Genomic DNA, 12299 nt, shown 5'->3' on the forward strand with positions numbered 1-12299 from the left:
GAATATGGAAGGAATGTTTACATTACAGCAAGTAAAGCGTGACTTGTATGGTGGCATTGAAACTTGTTTAACTGACAGCCACCACAGCCTTCAGACATTAGGGCTCCTTCTCTTAACCACAAGTTTTCCTAGCCTGGTTCAACCTGACAGCAGAAATGTTAAACAATGAAATGGTAGTCAATACAATTAGGGGGAAATGAAGAGATTATTGTTTCCTCTTGTTCATACTGTAACAGTTCTGTCATGGTTCAGTAGCTGACCTTGTGAGAAAATTTTCTCTGCTGATGTTACACACAAGACATTTATATGCATTTCCTGGTACATGTTCTGAGTGAGAGACAAAACTGCATTCCCCAGAGAGTGTTGATATCCACTTGCTGCTCAAACTACAAAGCAACGCCTCACTTCACATGTTTATATGTGCCTTGCGTTGAACAATCTTTCAGCGTGCCTCTTGAAATATTTGTGAAAGATACTTCAAGCACTACAACTAATTGTGTTTATAAAAGTATTGTAAGGAACCACAACAGCTTAGACAGCACGATTCAATGGATTCATTCATATTTCTATGTGTTTTTAGTGTGAAAATGAAATTTCAGAGGTATTAAGATGATGTGAGGAAACACTACATTGTCTACTGCTAACACTCTCGCCCATGGTTTCCCCCCTCGGTTTCATTCTTTTGGATCTTGCCTGTTGGAGATGTCTGAGAATATCACACAAAGGAAGAAAATCTGCAGGGCACTCACTCTTTTTGAGGCAGCAAAGCTTTAATAAGCCTGTCACTCAATGGGGTGGCCAACACTCTCAAAACTGACAGCAGGGAATATTTTAGGCAATTTACTCAAAGGATGAGAATTAGGGTTTATGTACCTTTGAAGAATGAAGCAGACCTGATACAATGGCCCTGAAACACGACCCTGTTTGTGGACAGATTGAAGCGAGGTCGTGTAGCTGTGTGCTTAGCTATGTTTCCAGTGACAACACATATAACCGAGCCTGGTACACCTGACTGCACTACAAATATGCAAAAACATAGATGGAGGTATTTGCAGTTTGAACAGGGTTCAACTTTCAGACATGAATACGTTGGCAGTCTTGTATACACAGCAAAGTTGCTGAATAAATACTGTTAATTGTATCATTTTAGAAGGCTTTATAACATGATGTTTAGTCTTTGAAGTCAAGTAGGATGTAAAAATACATTCATAATGACTCATGAAAGCACAAAATGCCTGTGCAAAGAAAACTTTCAATACAACACATGTATGACCTTTTCTTCAGTTTTGCAAGTGTGTTTGATGTTATCTCTTCTATTTCTGTCTGACTGTAACGTTACATCACATTATCTTAAATACCAATAGTTAACAATTTTGTAGGTGTATTGTCTCTGACTGAAAGAGTAAAGCTTTTTCCCATAACAGTGATGTAAAGATGAACTATAATGATGTCTCTCCCATTCCTTTAAGCCCATCTGATAGTGCTTTTTTTTTCCTTCACCCCCTCCGATTGGTAGTTCTGCCCTTAACGGTCTCCTACGCTTCTTACATGGCTGTTGCAATCTAGAAATGTTTCAGACCGTCTCAGTGTGATTTCCTAACAACAATGAGCTGGATTATCGTCCATCTCCTGAGCGGGCAGTCCGGTGAGCGTGTCGGGAATGGCTCCTCTCAGGACGGGCGGCGGAGAGCTGGGGGACTGGGTGCGTGTTGGGTTGGGGGGTGCAGTGTGTGTATGGATGAGATCAGGGTGTGAGGCCCCTTAAATGTCAGCACACCTCCCTCAACACAGCACACATCTGTGAGAGATAGCGGCCCAGAGTACACAGATAACCGTGCTGATCACAATCTCAACACCACGGCAACTCACAAGAGTTCAGTCGCTGAAAAAAAAAAAAAAAAACATTTGGCAGTAGTTTGACTATTGCCACATTCAAATTCACCATATTTTTGTTTTTAAAATGATTAACTGCCAAAGTAAAGTATACAGCGACTTTATTAAATATATCAGGATTTTCCACTGAAAAACCCACAAAACGGCATGCACAAATGCAGTGATCCTTATTGAACACAGACCCAAATGACAAATCAATCTTAGAAGAATGAAGAGGCGGTCTTTCACTTGGAGCTGAGCAAACAAGAGTGGCGCCTCTCCATTTGTGCTCATAAGAGTGGTGATGAAAGATCGCATTTCTGAGAAACAGAGAGGAGAGCTAAGCTTACAAAATGTTGCCTTATAATGGACACAGTCAGGAAACTTTTACTAATTAAATGGTATGTGTGGAAAGTTTACCCTCCATCCATGTATCAGTGTCTGCTCGAGCCTGATGTTAATGGATGTCTTGAGAGATCATTTGGCATGTGGGAAGAAAGGCTGGGTTAGAATTCTTTTGTGCCCTTACTGCAATCCCTGCTCATTTTGTTTCTTCCATGCAAAGCAAGAAGACAGTGGAAACGTATAACCGCAGCTCTGATCTTCTATCAACGAGTTTAATTTACACGTTTTGTTCTTGCTCATTTTGTATTTGTGAAAGAGGAGGGACCATAGACTGCTTTTTCATTTTGGAGAGCAAATGTGTTCTCTCGTTCTTCACTCCAGGGCTGGCACAACGAAACCATGTTTATCAGTAAATCCAATGGAGGAAAAAATTATCCATTTTCAATAGACATCTGCATACTGACTGAACATAATCACTATTTTACAGTGATGTTACAGTTATATTTTTCTTCAGTACTATATTTTCTGTTTACAACATCCTCTAAAAGGCACCTTTACTGATTTGATAAGGCCCTCACCTGACTGAGAATTATTTATTCATAGAGCACTTGAAAGACATAACAACAATGAGATATTGTGGCCAAGTTTCCAAAAAGATTTGTTTCAGCTTGTTGCTTATCTAACCTATGACTAACTTGGGGTTCTGGCAAGGCAATGAGCTATATGTTCATTATCTCAAAAATAACATTAAATGGGGGAAATTTAACTTTTTGCATTGTAGACATGAACAATGAACTTTGTACTCCATTAAAAGATATAAAGTTATAAAAGTTATAAAAACACTGGAGTTTTTTGTCATACTAAAATTTCTGATAAATTTCTGATCGTTTAAAATATCTCTGTTCATATAAATCATCTGATCTTCACAGGATGCTATGTTGAAAATGTTATAACCATTTCAGAGTCATAGCCCAAGAGGACTTCCTGAACTTCTTTGAAAGGGCAGGGCATAGAAACTTATAATAAAGGGGCCAGCAGTTGGATCAATGTTTTCTTTTCAACTGTATATGACCTGTTAGTGAATGCAATTTAGGGTACATTACATTTCTGAGTATTGAGATTAAGGGCCATAATCATCCATGTGTTAATTCTCTGTATCATTAATACCATTCATTTACCATGATGTCATTGTCAAGTATGTGTTTGACAACAGCTTTTGTTATGCTGACATTGGAGATGACCACCAACTAATGGTGGTAAGTGGTGCAGTGTCTCCCTTCTGTCTATAAAATGTTCTTTTATCTGCTTTCCTTGAAAGGAGAAAAACAACTTAAATGGAAACACTCTGCATGTGCTGTAGTATTGTCATGATTCAATTGCTCATGTGGTCCTCTGCACTGTCCACCAGTTTGGGCAACTAGGTCAAGCAACCATTTGTATCAGGAAAGAGCAAGTCCATTTGGCTTCTGTGATGATGACTGAGGTCTAACAGCTTTTCAGTTTCAGATTCCTCTCACAATGGCATTCCAGTGCATACTCACTTGCCGGTGGCAGTCAGTGTTGAAGCTTTGTTTCTGTAACTCTGAGTCCCGGCAGGTGACCCTGTGGCGGCCCATTGTGGAGCTGGAGCCTCGCTTCCACCTGCAGCAGGGGAAAGGCTGTCCGACTTCATTAGCTCAGTTTCCTAAAGTGCCTGTTGACACTCAGAAGAGGCATGACTGAAAGTACACACAGTCAGAAGCACACACACACACGTACGCACACACACATATACGCACAACTTTATTGGTGGTCCCATCCACCAGCCACCCAGAGACATCCATCAGGGTCCCTCACTCATCCCACTAATGCCTGAACGACGGCAAACAATGGGAGGCAAAGGAAAACAGGGCGAAGTCAAGCTTGTGGCAATGGGGGTGGGGGGTATTTGAGAAACACATGATCTTTACAGGGGTGCCCTAGGTCTGTGGCATGACAAGCATGAGAGCTCCCAAAATGTCGTGGTTATCTGAAAGTCAATGGGAACTGTGATGTTTAACAGAAAAGGTGGGGACTTTAATTGATGGCCTCCTATTTTACGCTGACCTATTTGTCCAAGGTGTGAGCAAGAAGCTTCTTTGTTGACTGATACACTTGCAAGCTAAGCTTTCTTACCTGCAGGAAAAGAGGAAATGGAGTGCCTTTTCAAAGTCTTTTGCTTAATCACGTGATGGTTGAAAGCAATAATTTATAATAGAATGCAGAGGGAAAGGTGTCAAATAACTCCGCTATTAACAGATAAAAGATAAATACACCATTTAAATCATAGCACTGAGACAAAAGTGGATAGGGGTACCAACCCTATACTCTAGTTGCGCTCCATACCAGTCAAAGTCTGAAGAAACACAACTATATTAATGGCAGTAAAAATCATGGTCATTTGTAGAAAATTACTTCTTCATTGACACTAAATAGCAACGAGCTAACTAAAACCAGGAGAATATGAGTTGCCTTGATGTGAATAAATACAAATTACAGAAAACCATATTCTGAAATACACTCCCCCCCCCTTCTCCACTTTAGATGTGAACTGTGATGAGGCCCTCTCTCTCACGGAGTTTCTCACCCAGGGGCAAGAGATAACCCACCCATGTGTCTGATAAAGCAGAATCCTGATTACAATCCAGCCTCAATGCCAGGATGAAACACGTTATCTAGCATGCACAGATCTGTAGAGAGACAAAGAGCCATTCAACACACAGCTGTAACTACTGTGCAGAACACTTTAGAAGGATGCACAACTTTTTGTACTAATATTCCTTTCCTAGCTGAAACCATTTGCATCAATTAATACAAATACTCCTTCCTGAAGTGGATGGGTATGACTTTGATTGAAACCTTTTGAAAAAGTGATTTGTTGGTTAACAGGCTAGACATTTGTTACAATCTGTTTTCAGCCCTTTGTTTTTCTTGTGATAAATTGTGGTATGGAAAACAATTTGTATCTTTATGATGTGTAATAGTAACATCATAATTTATATAATGATGTGGCTATTATATATATTTATTGGTTTAAATAATCATATTTAATTGGTTTAAATAAGGACTAATTTAAGTATGCTGCTCTTTACCTGGTGTAAGACATGTATATCTTTGCTTGGTTTTCCAGTCTACAAGTACAAGATACCAATCTTAAAAAATTGGTAAACAATTCTGAGAAAACAAATGGCTTGCCATACTGGTGCTTTGCCTCCCATCCATGAAAGGATTCACCTCTTGCAATCAGACAAAAGGATTGAGATAGGAACGAAACGTGCCTAGATAAGAGCAGCCTGTGCAGATGAAAACATGAATTCTCCTTCACAATGGATGAAATGATAAACCCTCCTTCCCCACACCTACACCTTTTTTTGGGTTTCCATCTTTGTTGAGCCCCAACTCTGCAAAGGAGTGGCACCCATTGCCTGCTCTGCCCATGACCAGTGTTGCCAGACCACTTCTGTTGTCTCAGTTTGTAACATTGCATGCGTTTGCTTTAATTTAATCAAGAACGGGTTCTCAAAGTTTAGGGCATTTACGTTACTGTCGTTTAGCAGACACTTCTATCCAGAGCGACTTACAAAGTACTACACATAACCCTGAAGTAACACTTTCACATACATAAATACACATGAGGGGAACGAAAGATCGCTCTTGGGTAGGGACACCAGAGACACGAGGACAGTACTCAGAGGATGAGGCTAATCGGAGAATTTGGAGGGAGTGATGGAGGGGGCACCCAAGCGAGACAGAAATGCTGATTAAGAGATGGGGTGAGCGTACATGCTGGCTTCAGTGGAGATACCACGCACCGGTGCTCAGTTCTGGTGGCTTAGGTCCAGCAGAGGGCAGGTTGTGACTAACAGCACATGCTGCGAGATAACCTTCTGTCCTAATCTTGACCAACATATCTCTACATTTAACCTCCCACATATCACTCATTCAATAATATGATATGTATGGGAACATAACTGTTAGTGTTTTACTTGTAACCATGGTGCAGTATAGAAAGAACAATTAAGATGAAGGAAGGCAGTGTCAATTGGAGAAGTCAAAAAGTAAATTTGGAAACTGATAGAGAACTAAATCAATCTGAAATAGGTTTACACAAGTCTGAGATATAGAATGAAAGAGATTTGTAAAAATAAAATAATTTGTAAAAATGAAAAATAAAATATTTTTCATAAATGTGAATATTAACCTGTTAGATTATGGTCAAATAAATATAAGCAAGTGGTATTGGCAAATAACATGGTTTATGTTTTTAATTCACGCTTTTGAGTAAAGGGCCCTTTCAGCGGAGAGAAAGTGCATTCCCTCTGGCCTTGTTACCTGCATAAGAACTCCTCCAATCATTAGGAACAAGCAGGAAAACATTCAAGGATCAGAAGGTAAAGAGTCATTATGCCTGTTTAAGGCTCATCAATTATTCAGTAGATTAATCTTTGTAGATTCCACAGAGAGCTTCTGCAACGAAGGAGTGTGTGTCTGTATTTCTTTCTGAGCAAATGTCGTGAGGCTGGCAAAATGAATGCATGCTATCAGGACAACATCATGTTCCAATTCTTGGTGCTGTGTCAGTAAAAACTGTAAATACATTTTGCCATCGTCAGGCCCCGCATCATATTTACAGTCCCCATGTGTAAATCAAAACCAGTAAATGCATTCCCAAACATTATGCTGCCTAGCTATCTAGCAAACCAAAGCTACCATAGAGCTGCGATAATTTGATATTCTCTATGTGTTTATGTATAATCCTATGTATGATTACTAGAGTAAGGGTTGTAATTATAGTTACAATTAGAGATGTTTTATACCTCTGAGATGTGTAATGATGAAGTTATTAATTATTTACAATACTGGCAATTACTGTGTGCCTCTCTCCTGAGACAGGATAGAGATTTGGGTATCGTGTGTACAGTCTATTTAACAACATCTAAATTCTCCTTATTCTTCTTCATTTTTAACAAAAATAATTAATTTTATGTAATGTATTATGAAAACACTCATACATACATTCTGTGAATCATGTAATGTATGTAACTGCTGATAACCAGTTTTTTTTTATTTTATGTTAATGGAAAAATGTGTTTGTCAGTTTGATGCACATAGATTTCATCAAATGGATAACTATGATGAAGTTTTATGTTTTTATCAATGGTCTGAAACGTCTTGTAGGACCCTGCATGGATGCATTTATTCTTTTCCATTTACCTTAGATATCAACATTAATGAAGCTGACAGCAGGATTATATCTGTATTTAAAAATGATGTGAAATTTCTGAGCTTCACTATTAGTGGTAATGTAAGACAAGTGTTAAACCCCTTTTTCTTTTGCAATGAATTCAGATGTCTTTGTTTAAAGGGATAGAGCCTGATAACCTGCACATATGTCACTTGTCTGTCTGGTTTGTGTGTGGTTGTGGTTGTTTTGTCTCTCAATGTTTGCATGAATTAACGGCAAAGCAATCTGCTGTATGCAACCTGATCTGCTTTGACCTGAATGACACTTGTGACAGAACTGTCATTATACATAAAGTGATACCATTTTGTGTGTTTGTTGACAGATGGACCATGTGTGGCCATTGTCCTCTTAATTGGAAAAGAACAACAGACCTGGGCAGTCATCCTTCCCTTTGTGAATGTGTTGTGGTTTTGGTGTGAACTGGATTGTCTGTGCAGGATAAGATTCTTGTTCACATGTATTTGGTGGGGTGGGGCTTGTAATTACTTTTTTTATATAAAGATAATTACTTTTTATAAAGACATGATAATGATAGCTGTCATCATGAGCTTGACAGAAGTTGAGATATCATTCAGGTCATTGAGTCCCTTTTCGTAAAACATTTCTGCAATGTTCTGCTACCTACAGGTAAATCATCCTTAGTTCTATCACCCTCAATCTGACGCCAATGTCATGAGCTTCTACAGTTATGATCAGAACATTACTGGTCTTTGACACAGTACATTATTCATGAGATGAAAATGGCTCACCAGTAATGAACATTACAAGTTCATGAACAGGACTAAGGTAGATCATTGCTCTGCCACTTAGGCTAGGAATTAAAAACTGGTGAAAATGTAAGTTTTCCTAAATGAAATGTTACAGTTTGAAGGCATCTCAGAGGGGAGGATATTGTGTCAAATAACTGATATGGCAAGTGTAACTGTTAAACAGTTTTTTTCCATATCTTGCCCATGTCACTTAATCAGGTGCTGATCTGCGTGTGGTTTAGAAATGAATTTCATGTGGCTGCTCTCAGAATGGAAGCAAAAGAAACCAGTTTATCAAGCAGTCCTAGCTGTGTCACTTCAAATTTAGAGGAACAAGAGGTGCAATAATACCTGTGCACAAGTATGCTTAGACCAATCAGATTGTAATGTTGTTAAACGTCTAATATATAGACAGAGAGACAGAAAGAAAGGATTGATATGCAAAATACAATCAATATTCTAATTTCACTTTGAAACTTTGCAGCCATAATAACTAAATTTATACATAAAGTGTACACGTTTTAATTTCTATATATATCTGTTTAAAAGTTTTATAACAACGTGGCCACGATTGTCTAACTCTTAACATTTGTGCGCTTGCTTTGGCTGTTTACAAATCTCAGTATAACCAAAGAGGTGTTTTCACGGGTCAGACTTACTGGGGGAGTATTAGATGTGCCCCCTAGTGGTCTCAGATAATCCTTGAGGAATGCCTCTTACGCTGAAGCTTTATTTCCAAAAGTTTATATATTAAACTAAATGACTTTATGTTCTACAAACCTAATGCGTAATACCAATATATTTTTACGGAAATGGCCTACAGTAAGTCAGCAGTGCTATAATTAGGCAATTTGTAAGTTTAAACTGACTTTTTAAAATATAGTTGACTAAAGGTGATACTTAATAAGTTACATAGCTGCACGGCAACGCTTTCCACCATGCATGTATTAGATCAACGCGTGTAGGGCAAATGTGTTTCCAGCATGTTATGAGCTTTTTCTGTTCTTTTATTCAGTTTCCAAACATTTTAAAGTGGAGGAGAAAGAACAGTTAGGAAAGCACTATTCATTTGGGGAGCGAACGGAAGGGGGTGTGTCCAATGTGTTCATACTCAACTGGGACAATAACAAAGAAATTGTGCATACCACCTTTGGGAAGGGAACTTAAAAGCCGAGAGAGAGAGAGCAGGTAACCTTAGTCCGTCTTAGCCAGAGAAGACCGACTAAGCTCACATCATTGCCGCCTGAACGTGCAAACTGCTCTTGTGGACAACTGTGTATCCGTACCCAGCGGACGAAATGGATAGCAGCAGCAGACCACTCGGTTTACCCGGGCATACCCCCTCACCTCTCCCGGTCGGTGGGTTGCAGGTAGCCTCTTCTCTGTTGCGACCCCCACCTCTGTTTCTCCGAGCAGCAGCCGCTGCCGCCTGCTGCCCTCCCCTGGAAAGAGGGTATCCCCGGACCCCGAAGTGTGCCAGATGCCGAAACCATGGCGTCGTGTCCGCTTTGAAAGGGCACAAGCGTTTCTGTCGCTGGCGGGACTGCGTGTGCGCAAAGTGCACTCTAATTGCCGAAAGGCAGAGGGTCATGGCTGCACAGGTAGCTCTACGGAGGCAACAGGCACAAGAGGAGAGCGAGGCCCGAGAACTGCAATTTATGTATCCTGGGACTGGATCGAGTGAGACAGGACTAACCATGGGAGCCCCTGTGGTTGGTACAGGACCAGGAGGGTCAGGGCTGGTTAATACCAGACCAAGAACACCGAGTTATGATGTATTCGGCATGGACGAACAGAAAGAGGGTAATTCGATTTTGTAACATAAAATGAGGTCGAAAAGTTTTAGCAGAGTTTTTGTATTGACGTTGGAACTTTACTGCAACTATCAATCGATAATTTAATTAGCGCAATATTTAGGTCAGTGGTTGGCACATTAGCCTCCAATGTAAAAAATGATTAGCCAGCTTCGAAGCGTTACAGATATAGATATACTTACGTGTGATATTCAACAATTTGGACAGGCAATGCATCATTTTGTTGATTCTGTTTAAATGATCATTCTTTATTTTTCTAATTTAATACAATCGCACATTGGGGTGTTGTGTTACTTATAGAACCTTCACAGTTGGATGGAATTAACAATTTGTTAACCCTCTGATCTTTTGTAGGCGACAAGATACCCAAATACAACCTGTTCAACGGATTTATGGGGCGTCCTATATTTGCACCCCACTCACTGCCCATGTCCTCTCCTTTGGAGAAGAGCGACTCCACGTCACCTCTAGAGAAAACCCGCACGGTTTTGGATAAAGAAAGTGGCATTCGTTCACCTGGCTCTGATCAGCTGTCCGATCAACTGGAAAGTCCAAGATCACTGTCTTCATCGGACTTAGAATCCGGCAGCGAATCGGAGCGGCAAAAGGACTATCCATCCCCTGAGCTGAACCCACCTGCTGCCTCATCCAGACATCGCGACCCCACTGATGTCATGACAAAAATCTTCCCTCACCATAAGCGGGACACTCTGGAGTCGGTGTTGAAGAATTGCAAGGGCGATATTGTTAAAGCAATCGAACTGGTCCTCACCTCCAAAGAGAACAAATGCAACTCGGAGAGCACCAGTACCGCGATATCCGAGCATTCAAGTCTACAGAGATCTACAGGTTTTGGACTTCCCGGAGGTTCGCTTGGTACACTCAGCGCCAAGTCAGCGTTTTCTCCACTGCAGACGACCACAACTTCAATAGGAGGCGACAGCATTTACGGGTTGAGTCCCCGGTTCGGAATCAGCCCTCTGCGCCTGGCTTACTCGACTTCTGGAGGGGGGATAACTAGTTTTATGTCACCTTATGTGACGTCTGGGTTAGTGCCGGCCTTTCCACTTCGCCCGCCGATGGACTATTCATTACCGGGAATGATGCGAGATTTCTCTTACCTCCAGAATAAGGATTCCTTGTGTAATACAGGCATTTATTCTCGTCTAAATCACGATAAATAATAACAATTCAAACGGTTTCCCCTGCGTTCAACAGTTTGAAACACTTAAATATTTTAGAAATAACATGTGCCTTACCCTGACAGTTTTTCACCAACATATTAATTGTTGGAAACAGCCCACTTCTCGCGAATGAATCGTTCACTTTTGGGTATGTTAATGAAGCAATTTTTTTTCTGGTCCATGTTACATACAGTGTCCTTATTCTAGTTTCAAAATATTTTTATTATGTATATTTTGTAAAACAAATAAAATACACATTTCATAAATAAAAAACAAACAATGAAAAACTATGTCATCATTTCTATAAATTTTGATCAACAAGACTTTAATGGTGTGTTCCTCAGTTCTAAAATGAATTGTGCTTTCTTGCTTGTTGAGGTGCATTTTCCTGGTGGATTGTGTTGCGGGTGTTCAGTTCATTGCTATTCATTTATTTGATTAACTGTTTTTAAACGGATTATCAAAATTCGTGTTAATTTATCAGAAGGTGCGGTGCTTTAAAGGCCCTCGTTTCTAGAGTAGGCCTATTTCATACACTTCTATAAACATAATTGAAGCGAAAGAAGTGGACATCTACTAGGTTTATAACATTTTCCCCACGTCCACGTCTCTTTGATATATAAAACTAAATTATGTTTACATTTCAGTGCGTAAAAGACAAATTTGTTATTAAAACAGGCCTAAATGCACCAGTGGTCCAGTGCTCTACATGTACCATTGCGCAATCGGTTGTGGAAAGGCAAAGAGTAGCTTCTTGTCATTTATGCCAAATCACAGGTAAAAGACTACAGTGCGGAGGTATTCGGAGTCCCAGAAAACGTTCTTGGAAATGCCGATAATGATACTTCAAGATCAAATTAAGTTGGCGTTTTTTGATAAATACAGGTATATGGTTGGAAATTATAAGGTGAAAGAAACATGTCCCGTCATATTTTAGCATAAACATTAAAATACAATGGCACTGTCGTTTTAGTAACAAGTTTACTTGTGGAAGCGATATTTCGCATCCCACAGGTAATCAAACGTCTACAGTGAATATTCTGAGCAGCATTGACCATGTTTGGCACACCGA

The 12299-nt window shown here is 39.9% G+C and overlaps 1 protein-coding gene across 1 annotated transcript; it reads left to right on the forward strand.

Annotated features, from left to right (window-relative positions):
• The first annotated feature begins 9416 nt into the window (after positions 1–9416).
• On the forward strand, positions 9417–11339 carry LOC118793324 (doublesex- and mab-3-related transcription factor A1-like). Its single transcript, XM_036551456.1, has 2 exons — positions 9417–10032; positions 10398–11339. Exons 1-2 carry the CDS (start codon positions 9528–9530, stop codon positions 11225–11227), a joined length of 1335 nt encoding a protein of 444 aa, XP_036407349.1. The 5' UTR covers positions 9417–9527; the 3' UTR covers positions 11228–11339.
• The last annotated feature ends 960 nt before the right edge of the window (positions 11340–12299 follow it).

This window comes from Megalops cyprinoides, chromosome 18 (assembly GCF_013368585.1).
Source record: "Megalops cyprinoides isolate fMegCyp1 chromosome 18, fMegCyp1.pri, whole genome shotgun sequence".
Taxonomy (NCBI): domain Eukaryota; kingdom Metazoa; phylum Chordata; class Actinopteri; order Elopiformes; family Megalopidae; genus Megalops; species Megalops cyprinoides.